Here is a 19,963-nt window from a genome sequence, read left to right as displayed (position 1 = left end):
CATGGTGGATCCTCGGTTGGGGTGGCAGGCTCAGCCGTGCCTCTTGCGTCGACCTCTTGGCAGCTTCCGTTGCCAGGGCCTCCTCCAGAGCAACCTGGAACGTTAGGTCTTTTTTGGCGTAGAGGCGTCGTTGCAGCTTCTCATCCTTCAGGCCACCGACGAGGCGGTCACGAAGCATGTTCTCCAGCTCTGAGAAGTTGCAGAACCGGGCAGCTTGGCGGAGAGAGGTCACAAACTCAGTTATGGTTTCCCCAGGGGCTTGCCGCTTTGCGTAGAAGGCATTTCGACGAGCCACCACTGAGGGCTGCGGCGAAAAGTGCCCCTTCAGCTGTTCCATTATTGTTTTGTATGGAACAGTAGCGACGTCTTCAGGTGCAAGGAGAGCCCGGGCGATTTCAAATGTCTCCTCTACGCAGATGCTGAAGAATATCGCCCTCTTCTTGGCGTCTTCTTCATCGGTGACCCCTTTGGCTTCTAGGAGGAAGGTGAAACGGGAGGCGTACGCTTCCCAGTCTCCAGATGCTGGGTTGAATGGCGAGAAGCTGCTGTTGGCTGCCATTCTGAGTTCCTTGTGTCCCGGAGCTGAAGCCTGGATACACGGTGCGAGGCAGCGGTGCAGCAGGTGGCGGTACTGCGGTGCTGTGTGTGGCAGTCAGCTCAGCGGGATCCCACCTTCGTCGCCAGTGAAATATACTCAGAGTCGCAAAGTCATAGAATCATAGAATCATAGAGTTGGAAGAGATCACAAGGGCCATCGAGTCCAACCCCCTGCCAAGCAGGAAACACCATCAGAGCACTCCTGACATGGTTGTCAAGCCTCTGCTTAAAGACCTCCAAAGGAGGAGACTCCACCACACTCCTTGGCAGCAAATTCCACTGTCAAACAGCTCTTACTGTCAGGAAGTTCTTCCTAATGTTTAGGTGGAATCTTCTTTCTTGTAGTTTGGATCCATTGCTCCGTGTCCGCTTCTCTGGAGCAGCAGAAAACAACCTTTCTCCCTCCTCTATGTGACATCCTTTTATATATTTGAAAATGGCTATCATATCACCCCTTAACCTCCTCTTCTCTAGGCTAAACATGCCCAGCTCCCTTAGCCGTTCCTCATAAGGCATTGTTTCCAGGCCTTTGACCATTTTGGTTGCCCTCCTCTGGACACATTCCAGTTTGTCAGTGTCCTTCTTGAATTGTGGTGCCCAGAACTGGACACAGTACTCCAGGTGGGTCTGACCAGAGCAGAATACAGTGGCACTATTACTTTCCTTGATCTAGATGCTATACTCCAATTGATGCAGCCCAGAATTGCATTGGCTTTTTTAGCTGCCACGGCACACTGTTGGCTCATGTCAAGTTTGTGGTCAACCAAGACTCCTAGATCCTTTTCACATGTACTGCTCTCAAGCCAGGTGTCCCCCATCTTGTGTTTGTGCCTCTCATTTTTTTTGCCCAAGTGCAATACTTTACATTTCTCCCTGTTAAAATTCATCTTGTTTGTTTTGGCCCAGTTCTCTAATCTGTCAAGGTCATTTTGAAGTGTGATCCTGTCCTCTGGGGTGTTAGCCACCCCTCCCAGTTTGGTGTCATCTGCAAATTTGATCAGGATGCCCTTGAGTCCATCATCCAAGTCGTTGATAAAGATGTTGAATAAGACCGGGCCCAAGACAGAACCCTGTGGCACCCCACTAGTCACTCTTCTCCAGGATGAAGAGGAACCATTGATGAGCACCCTTTGGGTTCGGTCAGTCAGCCAGTTACAAATCCACTGAGTGGTAGCAGAGTCAAGACCGCATTTTACCAGCTTCTTTACAAGAATATCATGGGGCACCTTGTCAAATGCCTTGCTGAAATCAAGGTAGGCTATATCCACTGCGTTCCCTTCATCTACCAGGCTTGTAATTCTGTCAAAAAACGAGATCAGGTTAGTCTGACATGACTTATTTTTCAGAAATCCATGCTGACTATTGGTGATCACAGCATTCCTTTCTAGGTGGTCACAGACTGTTTGCTTAATGATCTGCTCCAGAATCTTCCCTGGTATTGATGTCAGACTGACTGGGCGGTAATTATTTGGGTCCTCTCTTTCCCCCTTTTTGAAAATAGGGACAACATTTGCCCTCCTCCAGTCTGCCGGGACTTCGCCTGTTCTCCAGGAATTCTCAAAGATGACTGCCAGTGGTTCTGAGATCACATCTGCCAGTTCTTTTAATACTCTTGGATGCAGTTCATCTGGCCCTGGAGACTTGAATACATCTAAACTAGCCAAGTATTCTTGTACTATCTCCTTAGTTATTCTGGGCTGTGTTTCCTTTGCTGAATCATTTGCTCCAAATTCTTCAGGTCGGGCATTGTTTTCTTTATCGGAGAAGACTGAGGCAAAGAAGGCATTGAGGAGTTCAGCCCTTTCTGTGTCCCCTGTTTGCATTTCACCATCTTCTCCTCTGAGTGACCCACTGTTTCTTTGTTCTTCCTTTTGCTACGAACATACCCATAAAAGCCTTTTTTGTTGCTTTTAACCTCTCTAGCAAGCCTGAGTTCATTCTGTGCTTTAGCTTTTCTGACTTTGTGTCTACACGTGCTGGCTATTAGTTTGAATTCCTCTTTGGTCGTTTCCCCCCTTTTCCATTTTTTGTACACATCCTTTTTTAATCTTAACTCAGTTGAAAGTTTTTTAGATAGCCACCCTGGCTTCTTTAGGCACCTTCCATGTTTCCGTCTCATTGGTATTGCCTGAAGTTGTGCTTTTACTATCTCCCTCTTAACAAACTCCCAGCCATCATGAACTCCCTTTCCTTTTAGTATTACTGTCCATGGGATCTCACCCAGCACTTCCCTAAGTTTTATGAAGTCGGCTTTCTTAAAGTCAAGAAATTGAGTCCTAGTATGCTTGGCTGCTCCTTTCCGCTGTATAGTAAACTTCAGAAGAGCATGATCACTCGCGCCTAATGATCCTTCCACTTCTACCCCACTAACCAGGTCATCAACATTGGTTAGGACCAGATCTAAAATGGCTGTTCCTCTTGTTGCTTCTCCCACTTTCTGGACAATGAAGTTGTCTGCAAGGCCAGTGAGGAATCTGTTTGACCTTATGCTCTTGGCTGAGTTTGACATCCAACAAATATCCGGGTAATTGAAGTCCCCCATTACTACTATCTCCCTTCCTTTTGCATGCTTGGCCATCTGTTCCAGGAAGGCATCATCTATGTCCTCCGTTTGGCTTGGGGATCTATAGTAAACTCCCACAATGAGGTCTCTGTTATTCTTCTCTCCCTTAATTTTGACCCAAATGCTCTCACTTTGGCTTTGAGGTTCTAAATCTTGGATCTCTTCACAGGTATACACATCCCTGACATATAACGCCACTCCTCCTCCTTTCTTGTCTGGTCTGTTTCTCTGAAATAGATTGTATCCCCCCATTTTTACATTCCAATCATGGGACTTAACCCACCAGGTTTCAGTGATGCCTATTATGTCATATTTAGTTTGCTGTACCAAGAGCTCAAGCTCACCTTGTTTATTTCCCATGCTTTGCGCATTAGTGTACAGACATTGAAGTCCATTAATCATTCCCCCGTGTCTCTTATTTAAGGATTTTTTCCTCCCACCACTAGGTCTGCGTGCTGTTTGCTCCATTTGGTTTATGACATTTGGATGATCATCTTCATCAATTGATAGACTCCTACCTTCAGGAGCACTGTCTCCCTCCCCCACATTAGTCAGTTTAAAGCCCTCCTGATGAGGTTTCTGAGATTTTTGGCAAAAACATTTCTCCCAACCGTTGTGAGGTGCAGCCCATCGCTTGCCAGAAGTCCATCTTCAAGAAACTGCAGTCTGTGATCTAAGAATCCAAACCGTTCCTGTTTACACCATTTGCGAAGCCAGCTGTTCACTTCCCCTATTTTTCCCTCTCTCCCTGGGCCACGTCGTTCAACTGGGAGGACAGATGAGATGACAATTTGTGCATTTAGTTGCTTCAATTTCCTGCTGAGAGCCTCGTAGTCTCTTTTGATCTTCTGGAGGCTATTGCTTGCAGTGTCATTGGTTCCCACATGAACCAAGAGGAAGGGGAGTGATTTCATGCTCTTTATTCAGCTCATAGTGGTGAGGAGGAATGAATGAAAGTCCCCTCAAAGTATCTGCTTTATATACATTATTTAGACAATGGGCTGCACAGATTGGTTAATTCTGGAATTCTACTGTAAGCCAATCAGGTTGTGGATTCACTTATAACTGGAGCATGATTGGGTGGTTCCTGCCAACCAATCATACTGCTGCATTGTTCTTGGACCAATCAGACTGCTGCATTCTGAATCCTATTGTTCTAGGACCAACCAGACTGCTGCAATTTGGATCCTATTGTTCTAGGACCAATCAGACTGCTGCAGTTTGGATCCTATTCAACTCAGTACATAACAGTATACAACATCCCATTAAGGATGCAAGTTAGAGCTTCTGGATACATATGTAAGGGCCTTCTGAAATTACTTTTTAGACAGAATGTCTGCCGCTCTGTTCATCTTGCTTTTCTCTGGGCAAAATTGTTTTTCCTCTAATGCCCTAAAAATAATTTCCGCCAGTGCCCCGTCTTTCTGTTTATATGCCTAGCCGTTTCATTGTTGTGGTGTCTTACATATGTGTAGCAAAGCAAGAGTAGCTTTTCCACAGCACATTTTGCTGTGGATGAAGCCCTTCTTGTGTGTTTGTCCTAAACTTTAGCAAAGTAACAGTCTGTAAAACCCCATATGCTAGTTGAGCGACATGGGCATAAATAATTGTTAGGAAGCTGCTTGGGACCTTTGACCTGACAGGACCTAACTGTCAGGAGCCCTGAGCTTCTCTGATATAAGTACTTTCATGGGGAATTAATGAAAGCTGAATTTATAAGTTGGATCAGATGGGGGAAAATATTCCTTAGGTCAGCAAGTACCTACTTAATTCCAGAGAACTCAGGGAAAGAAGTCTTATAATGAGCAGCAAGTTAAGATTTTATGTTTACCATTTTCTTGGTGCTACTGCAGTCAATTATTTCAAGCTAAACAGGCCAAGTTCACCTGGCCTGGATCTCCTAAATAGCTTTTGTGAAGGTCATATTAACACAACATGATACTTTAATACTACTGTGTAACTGGAGTCAAGCACAGAAACAGTACTGTTTGAGTTGCAGAGAAATTTCACAGGCTCCAAGCTCTGTGTAGGAATTGCCGTGAGTTGGACTTGTCGAATGTCATTGTAAGAACTTTCACTCATTCCTGATAACACTAATGTTAATTTATGTCACAGCTTTGGACTCTTCAGCATTAAGTGAGCTGTTCCAGGATCTCAATGATTCTGAAAATGTGGAAGGCTTCTGCCATCCTGGAAAACAAAAACAAAAAAATCTACAGATGAGGAAGAAGGAGAATCCACTCAGGGCCACCTCCTAGCAACTGTCCCGTGGGAAGAACTCCAGGAGAAAGCAGGATGTAGCCAAAGGCCACTTCAATGCCCACTCCTCCTGGACTTGCTTCCTCCTGCCCTAAAGTCCATGTTCCACTAACTGCTCTGTAGGAAGGTTCCTGACAATATTTCATAGGTTAACATTGTTCATCTAAAAAAATAATAAGTAGTTTAATATTACTTGTAAGCCACATCACATCCAAAGCAGGATGTAAATAATTTTAATACATAAATAACTAAATTACTACATGAGACATCACTACATCAGGCTTGATGGGGATTCATCACTAACTTCCCCCTTCCCCAAAGTGGATCCCAAGTTCCCATGCAGCTGAAGCTCTCCTTGATCAAATGTAAATCGCTCTCCTTCTCTAAAATGGGTCAGATGTGTTAGTTCCTTGTGTGGCATTAACAGGACACCCTGCTATTTTTCCTGGCAGTCTGAGCAAAGAGGTTAATGAGTACCAACTACAGCCTTCTTCCACAGAAGCCAAGGGCAATTTTTCAGTGCCAGAAACTAAACTCTCCTTTCACCTTTAGAGATTAATCTTTTTTGGATCTGCATTGAGGCAACTTGCTAGAGATGCATATGTCAATTGCTAGCATGGCCTCACTGTACCGTTTGTGGAAAGGGAGGGGAAAGGAATAAAATACAATATATACATACACATTGCATTTTCCATGAGTGTGCTAACTGCATAAAAAGTGCAGTGCATATTTTATTAAAATGAAATGAGCCACTATAATTTTAGATAACCTTTCAAGTTAGCAAGACAAATATTTATGCACCTGTTATTTTAAGGCATAAGTTTTGCTCACTGATATCCAGAACAATTACCATCTGGAAATATGCTTATGTGTGATGTAGCTACTTAATATTGGTGGAAACCAAATACAATGTAACTTATCTCTGGTTTTCTACTCTAGCTAGATTAAATACAATCTAACCAAGACCTTGCATGTAGCCAAATTTGTGTGCTGGTATTGTCCACCACAGAACACTGCAACCACTTGGGATGAAAATAGAGCTCGAAGTAGCATTTTTATTACACTTTGTTTATTCCTTCCTTGAGCCCTTGGTGGGGTCTGGCCAACCCCCCTAAACACTGGAACCCCCACTCCTCCTGCTGCCCCCTTACTTTTTAAATAAATCACTAGAGTGGCGCCAACACTAGATCCCAGGGCTCTGAGAAAGGCCAAAGGGGTCCTTTTTCAGATCCAGGCACTCTGGGCAAGATGACCAAGAGAATGCCTATGCTGCTATGGTTTGTTATTGCAACTAGAAATATATATATTTTTTAACTTGGAATAATTCTAAGTTTCTAGCTGCTGCTGCTGCTGCTGCTGCTGCTGCAAATCAGAGTGGCAGCACAGACATTCCCTTGGCGACCTGACAAAATGTCTGGTTCTGAGAAGTAGGACCCCATTGACCCTTGGTACAAGGAGAAGAGAAACTGATCCAAGTGGACTTACTAGCTGTTACCAAAACAGTTCAGCCAATATATTGGAAAAACACAGCAAGACCCAGCAAGTTTAGAATGGCTAGAGAAAAGTTCTGAACATAGTAAAAATGAGGAAAAGTGTCTGACAACATTCAAAGGAACATATAAAAGGCAACCTACACTTTATAGCCAAATGGGCCCATTTCATTGGAGTGAAAGAAATCCCATTAAGGAGACATGTACTTCTTGTATAATCTTTATAAAAAGTCATAATATTATGATTATTTTGCTGTGCAGTCCTATCAATATTTATCAGAAGTAAAGACCACTGTGTTAATTATATATGGGATTGCAGGTTTAGCTGCTTTTTAAACAGTTGGTTTTTAAATTAAAAAATATAAATCAAAACTTCAGATTACTTTTTTAAAAATTGTAAATTGTAGCAAACATTTTTTATCTAAATATACAAAGATACTGCTTTCTATCATGAAGTCTAATAATATGGGGGCATAATCTCGGGCATGGTCATTTGGAGGAAGTTCCACTGACATCTGTTAAAGACTTTTCACATTTTGTGTTAATGAGAAAACAATAATTTAATATCATTCTTTTCCCTACTGATACATTCTCCTCTCCACGTGCTCCTGAGGAAATTTCTCACATCACCCTCACCTCTGCCCAGGCCAGCTGCTCCCACTCCATTCTGCGCCCCTCGACTGAGTCAGGTGGAGCCAGCTGAGCGCATCATGTGAACTGCTCCTCATGCTCCAAGCATGTATGAGTTGTTTTTTCTAAACACAAACCTCAGTATTCAGGTTAAATTGCCATGTTGGCACTTTGTGATAAGTGGGTTTTGGGTTGCAGTTTGGGCATTTGGTTTCTAAAATTTTCACCATCACTGTCCTAGACCAACTTCATCTAGAACTCTAATCTTGAAGTTTCCACAGCTCTCAGACAAATAACACCATCAAAATCCGGTCTTGTTGAGGAGTTTGTATAGCTTTCTTATTCCTCTGTTCAGTAGACATCTTCCTCTCACACATCTCTGCCTACCCCATGGCCTCTTCAAAGCATGCAATAAACTCAAACAGTGTAATTTTTGAAACAATAACCCTCAACTAATTCTTCTTCTTTGCTATTTCAGGAAATCCATTTTAGAAACAAGGCAAAATGCTGTGTTGACATAAACAGTGGACAATGCAGTACTGATGAACATCCGTTGCTAAGATGTGTCCTTCACATCAATGTTGCACTTGTAGCCTCTGATTCCATATGCAGTAGAAATTAATGGAGTAGGTGTAGTTACCATTAAGCACAGGATGGCATCCCTTTGTTCATTTATTGGGCTCCGTCACGTATATCTAATGTAGCACCTAAATTACATGTTCATGTTCTGAAAGTGTCCCCTCTAATTTCAAAACACAATATGGGTATAACATATTTAAATGCTACCAAAGACGGCAACCATTTTGTGCTCATTCAGTTGACACACAATCATCAATAGGTCATTTTGGACCTGGAAAAGGGCAGAATGGGAGCAGATCTGTGAGTAAAATCCCACAGATAACTGAGATTTATTTAGTTCTTAAATGTCTTTTTAACTTGGGGGGGGTGGGTTACTCTCTCTATTCTGTGGAAGTATTTTAATCAACACCAGTTAGTTGCAGCTGACTTCAGTTAAAAGTGGAGAAGAAAAAACTTCACATGTATTAATATATGGACATCCCTTCTCATTCTCACCGATTGGAGAAATGACTGGAGTATAGAACTTCCCAGAAAGCGTCAGTGAGAAATAGGCAGACCCTAGAGAAGACATATAATGGGTATGGAGCCTTTGTTTGGCTCTAGGACAAGGACTTGGAACACACACATTTCTGTAATTCCAGTGGATGGCTAAGGACATGCAAACCTCAAATATACTTCATCATGACTAGAAAGAAAAATACTTTCAGTAACCTAGGTAAATTAGCCTACCTGCAAGCTAGACTTTAGAGTTTATTCTCTTCGGTTTCATTTTTTCCTCACTTTTACCCTGGCTGTGGGAAGAGGGACTGAATGACCCTTTAGTTCCTCTTCAGATCTTTAGTTTAAAAATTAGAAAGTGTCCACTGGAGAAGCAAGAAGAAGAAAACGTGGACACATTCTGTAGGAACTTCTTTAGTGCTGGGATAATGGGAACTTTCTCCTGGCAAGTAGTAAATCTTCTGACTAAATACAGGTTTTCTCTTGTTTTTCCTATCTCTACAGAAGTACAATAATACAAAGGGTGGGGTGGGATTCTAATTGCATTCATAATTAAGCAGCTATAATGCAAATAAGGACAAAATCATCACAATGCTCAATTTTAAAGAACCCCTCATTTTGTTCATACTGTGTAAAGAACAAAATTTCTCGGTTGGAAAGATTTAAATCTTAAATTATGACACTTCAGTCATCCGCAAAAGAGTTACAGGTTGTCTAGGCCTCTTAGGCAATATTTCTAATGTGAAAAGGTAGCTTTCAGTTTGAGCCAATTTGAATTTTGAAACATTAACAGTTCACATCATCTAAAACATACTCTACCAGAGTTGTGTTTTAAATAAGAAAATGTAGGTGTTACCTTTCTGGAAAGAGAAAAATTCCTGGTTAGCCCATAAATAACCACTGTTCTCTCTTGCCTTAGTCACAACCTTGCTGACTCAGCCTTTGATATGTAACTGTCACGGTAACATTCCTCCCTTTTCCTACAGACTAGGCCAGGGGTAGGCAAACTAAGGCCCGGGGGCCAGATGCGGCCCAAACGCCTTCTCAATCTGGCCCACGGACGGTCTGGGAATAGCGTGTTTTTACATGAGTAGAATGTGTCCTTTCATTTATACTGCATCTCTGGGTTATTTGTGGGGCACAGGATTTTTTTCCCTTCAAAATACAGTCCAGCCCCCCACATGGTCTGAGTGGACCGGCCCACGGCTGAAAAAAACCCAAAATACATTAGTGGATTTAGCTTGTCTGATTTTATATAGTCTTTATACTGGAGTTTCAAGGCCAGTGCCAGGCGTGAGGGCACCCTCAGTAAAGTGCCCTCCACTGGGTCCCCTGTGATGCCCTCAGATCTTTCCCGATGCTAGCAGACCCCTCTATTCATTGCCAGCAGGCAGCAGAGCATAATCTGCTGCAGATGGCCTCTTGCTGTTGTAATGTTTCCATGATGCCCCAAAAAGCATCAGTCTGGGGCAATGTAGAAGAGTGAAAACAGTGTCTTCCCAACCCTTTATTCCTGCTGTTTTGTGTGCCTACGCTGGGATAGATAGGAATGGCATCTCCATTAGTGGGCCCTGATCAGTGGGATCCCAAGAGCTGCCTGATGATTGTGTTGCTCTGCCTCTGGTCATGAAGCTACGTGTTGCCCCTTTACACAAGTAATGCATGAAGGGAGCTATAAAAGTAAATCAATTCAAATAGCTTTGTAGCAGAAAAATGAATAGCTTTATCAGAAAGGACAGGCTGCCTTCATGCACATCTTTTGAATTTGAGAACATAGTCTGTAGATTGATGTCTCCTCTGTTGTACAGTGGTACCTTGGGTTAAGAACTTAATTCATTCTGGAGGTCCGTTCTTAACCTGAAACTGTTCTTAACCTGAGGTACCACTTTAGCTAATGGGGCCTCCTGCTGCCACCGCACGATTTCTGTTCTCATCCTGAAGCAAAGTTCTTAACCCGAGGTACTATTTCTGGGTTCGCCGAGGCTGTAACCTGAAGCGTCTGTAACCCGAGGTACCACTGTACCCGTCATTGTGCATGTTTTTAGTTTGTTTTTAAGTACCTGATACTGTGCTGTTACGTAAACTAACACCATTGCAAAATTATTTGCCTGCTAAGTATCTGTACAGTTAAGTAAAAGAGCAAATGTTTTCAGTACATTTTTAGTTACTTTAATGATTACCAAAATTACTAATGAAAAAAAAGTGGCAATTACCGTATTGGACCTGTCATGTCTCTGCTTACCAGTCTGCATTAAGGAGAATTTTCCAGGTTGCAATTTTCTCATACAACACAGAGAAGGTTGTTTTGATTCACTCCAGGTATTTCTCTGGCATTCTGTACTGCACCTTACCAATAACATGAGAATTTAATCTGCATTCTGCACAGTAACCCCCTATTAAACATATTGAGCCAATGTTTGGTCCTGCTGTAAGATGCACCACACAGGGGTCATTTTAAAGACAGAAGACTTCCATTTCTTATACAGAGGGATCTCTGCAGCTTGTGAGCATTTCTTTACAAAAGATTTTGAATGTACAGTAAGGGGCATTAAAAGAGTTAAGATTTGTTGCATTGGTAATAAAAAACTACATTCATTGGACTTTACAGCAGTAACACAGGGAGGTCTGTGACTGTGGGTAGAGTGCATGGTTTGGGTGTCATAACATAACACAGTGGCTTTTCCAGTCATTAGTATATCCAGTTTAAATGATCTCAGGTAGCAGGTGAGAACTTGGTGCGTGAGACCTTGAAAAGCCACCAGTATGATACTAGGCTATGGGTTTGTGTATATAAAGCTATTTTGTATGTTCATCTTGTTATAAGAATGACATTTTTACTTACAATTGTTTTTGCAGTGAATGTTCATAGTCAGACCATTGGTCCAGCTAGCCCTGTAGTGTTGAGGTGAGCAACAAATTTTGCCTATAGGAAATTACAGCAGTGAATGCAACTTTGTAGGTACTGGTTTGTGAATATAGCTTCTGTCTCTCTTCTCCATATTCTACACTGGCAAAGCTTGAGTGGGCATTCCTGAGTAAACATTTTGGCAGCAGTGGGGAATCCAAAGGTTGGAATCTAAAGGTATGGGAAGCTGCTCCAAAAATCTGTTTCCTAAAAATTGACAACCAAAAGACTGAAGCTCCATGGTGTTTTTAATATGTGAATTTTAATCCATGCTGTAATTTTAAATTAAATAGTTAAGTCCAACTTTTGTCTCCTGTCTTCCATCTAGCACCTAGTCAAATAGCTAGTGTGCTGACATCAATGGATTTATTGTATTTCATAGAATCATAGAGTTGGAAGAGACCACAAGGGCCATCGAGTCCAACCCCCTGCCAAGCAGGAAACAGCATATTTCTAAATATGCTGGACTTCTCAGTAGCAAGCCAGAAAGTATATGGGATTGGATGGTGAGGGTTAAGACCTGGGTTAAAATTACTGCTCTACCAAAAAAGCTCCGTCTACTAATTTAACCTATGGCAAAAGTTTTTGTTAGGATAAAATGGGATAACTGTACATGAACTCAAAATAATAGTAGGATATGCATTTTAAATAAGTACCGTATTTTTCGCCCTATAAGACGTACTTTTTCCCCTCCCAAAATGAAGGGGAAATGTGGGTGCGTCTTATGGGGCGAATGCAGACTCCTTGGCTTCAGCGATAGCAACACGAAGCCTCCAAAGCCTGCGCTCCGGAGGCTTCACGTTGCTTCCACTGAAGCCAGGAGAGTCCATCCGGATTGCTCACAAAATTCAGCGCTCCTACTGAGGACCTGCGAGATTTTCTTGGCTTGGACAATACTTTAGTTCAATTAAACCTTGTTTTACACTTTGGCATACATTTTGATAACGGATATCCAAATGTTTTGTGTGTGCCTTGAATTGACCTGATTTAGCTAGTTTAATACAAGGTTGATTGTCTTCCCACACTCTGATAGGTAGGGAACATTCTCCAAACAATTCTTGTACCAGTTGTTTATAAAATTCCAGTTCTCTACATACATCTGATAATGCATTGAACTCAGATTCAGTTGAACTTAAAGCTATAAGTGATTGTTTTCTTGATCTCCAACCAATTAGTGCATTTCCAAATTTTATCGCCATTCCTGACACTGATTTTCTATCTGGTCCAGCATCAGCCCAACTGCTGTCAGCCCAACATTCAAGTTGTGTGCTGCCCTCTGCTGATAGTTTTAAGCGAAACCTTTTGGTAGTTTGGAGATACCTTAAAACTCTTTTTACTCCTTGCCAAGCATGCATTGATGGTTTTTCAGCTTGTCTACACAGCATGTTGACAGCATATGTCCACTGTGCAATGTGGAGTAGACTGCCTATCGCTGACTGATAAACCCCGGGATTACAGAACTCTGCCTGTTGCTCAGTTTGAGCATCCTTTGTGTAACTTAACTCCATTGGGGTTTTAACACCAGCACAGTTGTCCATTTTAAACCTTTCCAGCAACTGCTGGATCTTAGCTTCTTGGCTGAGCCAATAGTTCCCATCTTCATCTTGCTGAATTTTAACTCCTAGATAAACAGATACATTGCCTAGTGATTTTATCTGAAACCTTTCTCCAAGCTTTGTGGCAAATTGTTGTGCAAGTTTATCGTCCTTTCCACTGTATAATAAATCGTCAACAAATATCAAGACTGCTTCTTGTTCACATCCCGAGCCTTTTAGATAAAGACACGCATCTGCTGCGCTCTTTCTGAACCCCATGCTCTCTAGAGCATCGTTTAAGCAGGAATTCCAATTACGGGCGGACTGTTTCAACCCATAAATGGATTTGTGTAGGTGCCAGACCTGGTTTGGCTTGTCTCCTTCAAAACCTGGTGGTGGCGTCATATAGACTTCCTCCTGTAAGTCTGCATTTAAATAAGCCACATTGACATCAAAATGAAACAGCTTATTTCCCTTCTTAGCTGAAGAGGCTAAAAGCATTCTTAATGACTCCGATCTTGAAGTAGGGGCATAAATTTGAAAATAGTGAACTCCTTTGCGCTGTGAAAACCCTTTTGCAACTAGTCGGGCTTTATATTGCAACTCCTCAGTAGTTGTGGGCTTTAAACGATATACCCATCGACAACCTACAGCTTGTTGGCCTTTTGGAAGCTCTGTACTTGTAAACACACCGAGAGACTTCATTGAAGCCATCTCTTTTTCCATTGCTTCCTGCCACTTTGCGGCTTCTGAGCTTGGAAGCTGTTGTACCTCTACATAGCTATCTGGCTCACACTGTGCCATATTTACGTATACACTTGTCACCTTAAACCGCTCTGGCGGCTTGCCCTTTGTGGCACGTTTTGACCTGCGCAATTGCTCCTCTTGTGCCCCCTCTGACCGTTGGCTGTCAGAATCTGTCTCAGACTTTATGTCTAGACGTGCCTCTAGGGATAAAGACCTCCGTTTAGATACCTCCCTTGGGCTAGGTGTTGCAGGCGACCTGCTTCGCTTTTGCTGTCTGCTAGGCCTAATGACTGGCGATGTTGGAACACTTTTAGATTCTGGCTTTTCTACCTTAGGAGAAGAACCTTGTGCCTGGTCAGAATCTGCATCTGAACCATGTGCACCATCCCCTTCTGGCTCATCCTCTGGACTTTCTTTCTCAGCATAAATGCCTAAATCATCTCTCAAAATGTCAGGGTTAGCATGTAAGTGAGTCCATCCGGATTGCTCACAAAATTCAGCGCTCCTACTGAGGACCACTCTTGTAGTATCCCCATCTGGGTTCACGAACCTCCAAGATTTGGCATGTGGTTCGTACCCACAAAAGATGAGTTTCCTAGCCCTTGGACTTCCCTTTTTCCTTAACGCTTTTGGGATAAGTACATAGGCCTGAGATCCAAACACCCGAAAGTAATTAACTTTGGGCTTCTTCCCATATAAAGCAAAATATGGTGTAGTATCAATTACCGAATTATATACTCGGTTCAGAACATGAGTGGCCGTCTGCCAGGCTTCCGCCCAGTAACTTTGAGGAAGTTGAGCATCAAACAACATAGAGTTTGCCAACTCTTGCAGAACCCTGTTTTTACGTTCGGCCACGCCTCCTTCTTGGGGGGAATAAGGTGTAGACAGACGATGCTTAATTCCCTTTTTCTTAAAGAAATTCTGCAACACAGACCCGGTAAATTCTGACCCTCTGTCTGTTTGAAAAGCAAGTACTCTAGTACCGAATTCAAGTTCTACTGCATGAACCCAATTTTTAACTGTTTCTGCAGTATCTGCTTTTGTTTTGAGAGGAAAAAACCATGTAACCTTTGTTTTGTCATCTGAGAGACACAGTGCATACCTCGAACCTCCCATGCTAGCAACAGGCATTGGGCCACATAGGTCCATATGCACAAGTTGGAATACTTTGTCAGATTTCCTATTTGAACTGGGATAGCTGCATCTATGAACCTTCGCCCTTTTGCATGCAGTACAATCCAAATACTTAGTACATTTGTTCAATTTGCACCCTTCTGATAATTCAGGTTGTCTTTTAACATACTGAAAATTAATATGTCCCAAATGGCGATGCCATAAATGAACACAAGAATTATGGGTAGGCGAGTTCACACAACCAGCACGAACCTGTTCAACTTCATCTGGACTTGTCTCAAAATAATATAACCCATCTCTGCATTCCACCTGCAAAAGAGATACGTTATTCTTTGAAATAGTGCAAACCCCATTTTCAAACACAGTTTTAAACCCATTTCTATCAAGTTCTGACACAGACAAAATACACCCCTTCATTCCCTTTAGCACGTAGGCATCAATTTCTGTTTGCAAACACTTCAAAAACACTGTACCTACAGTCTCTAAGGAACGTTTAGTTGAATCTGCCATTGTCACAACTTTAAGGGTTTGCAAATGTCTGCAATTCTGCAAACGGACACTAGATGGCGCCACCAGGTGATGAGATGCACCACTGTCGATCAACCAGTGTAGATTGCTGCCTTGGCCACGCCCTTGCATCAACGCCATTGCTGAAGCCATGTGCTGTGTGCTGTGGGAGTAGCCACGACCTCCTCCTCTTCTTCGACTTCCCCTGGAACTCCTTGTCTGGTAACTAGGGGCAACGGCCTTGGTGCTATCTTGACCAGGTTCACGTGTACAATTCCTGATTAAATGGGAAGAGGAACCACAGCGAAAACAGTGTCTAGCTGCGAAAGCATTTACTGTGTTCTCAAACTCAGCATCCCCACTCTTAGGCACAGCATAACTCCCCTTTGAAGACAAACCTCTTTCTCTTTGCCTTTTATCCTGTTCATCAGCAAGTCGAGAAGAAATGTATTCAAGGGTTAATTCAGATGAAGGCATAGCTTCCAAAGTTAAAGCTAGAGTCTCATAGCTTTTATCAAGAGAAGACAACAAAATGTATGACTGCTGCTCCATAGAGAAAGGAATGCCCAGCTGTCTTAGTTGATTAAAGGCAGACACCATTTTGGCAATATGTTCTTTCACACACGCTCCCAGTTGGAGACGTAAATCAAACAAACATCTTGTAGCATGGATCTTGGCCCCCGCAGTGTTTCTGGAATTTAACCGCTGCAGAACCGTCCAGACCTCATGCGTGTTCTTTAACTCAGAAACATAAGGCATTTGCTCTGGTCCCACTGCCAAAACTAGTAGACCTTGGGCTTTCCTGTCGCGTTTCTGAGAAACTGCCGCTGCTGCTTTGTCTTCTGCAGACGCGTCTGCAGCTGCCTGTAAAGGCGGTGCTTCAGTACAACTCCACAACTCTTTTGCTTGCAACCAAACCCTTACTCTAGCCTTCCAATCTTGCCAATTTTTCCCATTGAGTCGCGTAAATGGGACAGTAAAACTTTCCTGGGACTCTGCCATCCTCCCTGGGGCTTAGGAACGATACTCACAGACCTGTAGACCGTCTCCCAGCTGTTGAGGTGGCTCCTCGAGGAATAAGGCGTCTTCCAGCGAGTACAAACTGCGCAGTGCCTCTTTAAAACTTTTCCTAGGCACGTTGCAGGACTCAAGCTGCTTTGAAGGCTTTCGTTGTCGGCAACCACTTCTGTCTTTGCTCCAGTCCTTGCATAAATCACTCTTAACTGCACTCCTTATCTCCTTCTTGACGTACAAACATCCATAACCTGTCCCATTAAACTTTAATTAGTTTAATGCTAATCATATGTCCAGTGCGCTTCTGATGCGACAACGTTCCATTACAGCAGAGCTTTTCGCACAGTGGCTCAAGAAGGGCTGGAGAGTCAGCATCTTTTCAATAAAGGAATCTTGGAGCAAGCAGTTTGGAACTCAAATAAAAGGTTTATTTACACAAAACAAAAACTGGTGAAGAATCACATATTTCAGCAAACACGCCCCAAAAGAAAAGAAGGGGGAAGGGGCAAACACACGAGTGAGATGACTATTTATACAAACTCACATTCCTGGAAGATTAACGACCTCCAGCTGCTCAGTTATTAGAGCGTCTTGATTAGAGCTTCTTAACCCTTTAATACCAACAATGCTGTTTGACATATTGCATTATGCCATTGATCCATAGTCAATAATTGTAATGATTTCCATGTCCTGACAATGGTTGTTCTTGCAGTGGTTAATAGTTGTGTAATGAGTTCTTTATTTCTAATTTGCAACCTATCATGACTATACAAATTAAGTAGCGTAAGTCCTGGAGTCCTGGGAACTGTTTGCCTTGTAATGAAAGATATTTCTGTAAATACATTTTGCAAAAATCTTTCAGTTTTTGGACACTCCCATCACATGTGCTGATATGTCCCTATAATAGTGATATTTTATTCATTTCTTGTTACAGGAACAATTGTAAAGGCGGAGCAACATGGCTGACGACAGGAAGGACGAAGCTAAGGCACCACACTGGACTTCAAGTCAGATAGCAGAGGCTTCTTCGCACTCACACTCCCCTGAGATGAAGGAGCAAAGCGGCACAGGCGAAGGACTAGTCAGAAGTGCCAATGGATTTCCATACAGGGAGGATGAAGATGGCGGATATGGTTCACGTGGGCAACAGAGCTCATACTCCAGAACCAAAGAGAATGGGATCAATGGAGAACTAGCTACAGGAGAGAAAGAAACTGCAGGTAAAAGACCCTCTTTCCTTTTACAGATAGGTAGCCGTGTTGGTCTGCCATAGTCAAAATAAAAAAATTCCTTCCAGTAGCACCTTAAAGACCAACTAAGTTAGTTCTTGGTATGAGCTTTTGTGTGCATGCACGTATCTGAAGAAGTCTTTAAGGTGCTACTGGAAGGAATTTTTTTTATTTTCCCCTTTCCTTTGTCCTTTAAAGACTTGCTTTTCAAGGGGAGAGCGCTGCAGATATTGGTATCCGATTCACCCTACACTAGATCAGACTGCAGCAGGTGGTGCAGCCCACACATTGGAAATGGAACAGATTTCTCTTGTGAAAGGCATTTTGGGGCAGCCTGGGCCAAGGTCAAATCCTAAAGTTAATGGGAGGGAACACAACACAGAGAAAGAGAGGGCTCTCAGCTCGGTGGTAGAGCACATCCTTTTGCCTGGATGTGCTCTGCTATGTGTCTTTGGCACCTCTAATTAAAAAGCCTTTCAGATAATGGGTCAGGAAAAGGTCTAAGGCATTAGACAGCTTTGCCAGACACAGCAGAAATTCAAGGCTGGACAGGACAATTGTCTGACACAGCATAAAGCAGGCTTCTCTGTTCCATAGTTGTCCTACTTCACAGGATCAGGTCTCAATAGTGAAACCAAGGGCAGACACTGTCATAAATGATTTCTTCCCTGGCTCGCTACACTGTTTTACTCTAAAAACCGAGGTCATTATAGTCACGACATTGGATGTGATTCCTGGCACCACTGCCATTTTTGTTGAATATATAACTGAGTTAAATGAAATATTAGAAGATGAGCATGTGACTTGCTGTACGAAAAGTCAGACCAGCTGCTTAATCTTAATGCATATACTGACCTGCAAGCCATTAAGCCATTTCCAGTTCAGAAAAAAATTAACGTTAGACGGAAAGTTCTGCAATGCATAGACTATCCTTCTGCTTCAGATATCAGTTTTGTATGTGCAAAGAGATCTGGGGTTGTTGTTGCGCGAGAAACCATTCAAACACATGTTTTCCTACTTGAAGTCTAGAAAGTGGTTGCAGTTCAGAAACAAAGCTTGGATTTTGCTGATAGTCTTGACTGAGAGAGTGCTCCAGAGAGAGGGCTCCAGAATAAGGAAGTTTGTCAGATCAAGCCATTTGGGTAATCAGTTACTCTGCTAAAAGGTTACTACAGCTCCACTGCATTCAGTACTGAATTGTATTAACCTTTGTCAAATGTTGTTAGATAATTTGGGTCAGAGCCTTCTTGCTACTGGGTGTGCTGGCAATGGCGTAGATTTATTTGATTGATTGATTTTACTTATATACCACTTTTCCACAACAATCTGTGCCCAAAGTCAGTGGTGGAGGAAGCCGCTTGGATACCTGGGGCAGAGCACCAAGGGGTGGGGCAAGCCTCCCATAGAGGCAGGGTGAGGACCGGGCGCACCGCGGGACCTCTGGAGTCCGCCTGCCTCCTCCCACTCAGCCAACCCTACACAGCTGGGGGGGAGGCAGCGGGTGGACCATTTGGGCAGCGCGGAGCCTGTGGACACCCAAGCCACCATGTCTCTCCCAGGAGAGACGCATGGCTTGGGCGCACTGCAGGCCCCACAGTGAATGCCGGCCGGCATTTTGTCACCCCCCTCAGTGGTGACACCTGGGGCAGTCTGCACCCACCTTCCTCCACCGCTGCCCAAAGTTGCTTACAGAAAACATTTAAAGCATCAAACTAGAGAGCATTGGAAACACATTTTTTTAAAATACAGAAGTTGTCAATAAATTCAAAGTAACAAAAATCAACAATTGAGCAAACACAGAATAAATTCAATATTACAAAGCACCAACAATAATCTAGGCTCAAGTACATAAATATAAAGCAAAAATTAAAGTTAATCATCAATAAAGTTTCTGGTATTGGTCTTGCTTCACTCCAAGGAGTCTGGCTTAAATACAGTTCAGCCAGGGATTTGTTGGGGTAGTTCAGGGGTGGCCAACTCCCAAGAGACTGCGATCTACTCACAGAATTAAAAACTGCCAGTGATCTACCCCTGTTTTTTTTTTGGGGGGGGGGTTCAGGTGAAAGTTGTTGAGATAGTTTGAGGGAGGAGGAAAGCCATGTTTTGGGGGGTTCAGGGCAAAGTTGTTGAGCTTTTTTGGGGGGAGCCAAAGCTTTTTCGGGGAGGGGGAGGAAAGAGCTACTGTGATCACCACAGACGTCCAGTGATCTACCAGTAGATCAAGATCTACCTGTTGGACGTGCCTGGGGTACGTCCCCAACATTTGCCTTTTA

The 19,963-nt window shown here is 43.0% G+C and overlaps 1 protein-coding gene across 29 annotated transcripts in view; it reads left to right on the top strand.

The window, feature by feature from the left end:
• The window catches only part of MAP2 (microtubule associated protein 2), a 282,714-nt gene that overhangs the window by 145,986 nt on the left and 116,765 nt on the right, over positions 1 to 19,963 (top strand). For all 29 annotated transcript variants that reach the window (XM_081189952.1, XM_081189950.1, XM_081189942.1 and 26 more), the window contains one exon: positions 17,396 to 17,681. In XM_081189952.1, coding sequence (XP_081046078.1) covers positions 17,420 to 17,681 — 262 coding nt within the window. In that variant the 5' untranslated portion in view covers positions 17,396 to 17,419. The remainder of the gene's footprint in view (positions 1 to 17,395; positions 17,682 to 19,963) is intronic.

This window comes from Podarcis bocagei (assembly GCF_964188305.1).
Source record: "Podarcis bocagei genome assembly, chromosome: 1".
Taxonomy (NCBI): Eukaryota; Metazoa; Chordata; class Lepidosauria; order Squamata; family Lacertidae; genus Podarcis; species Podarcis bocagei.
The sequence above is the reverse complement of the archived record's forward strand: the minus strand, read 5'-3'. Positions and strand labels throughout refer to the sequence as shown.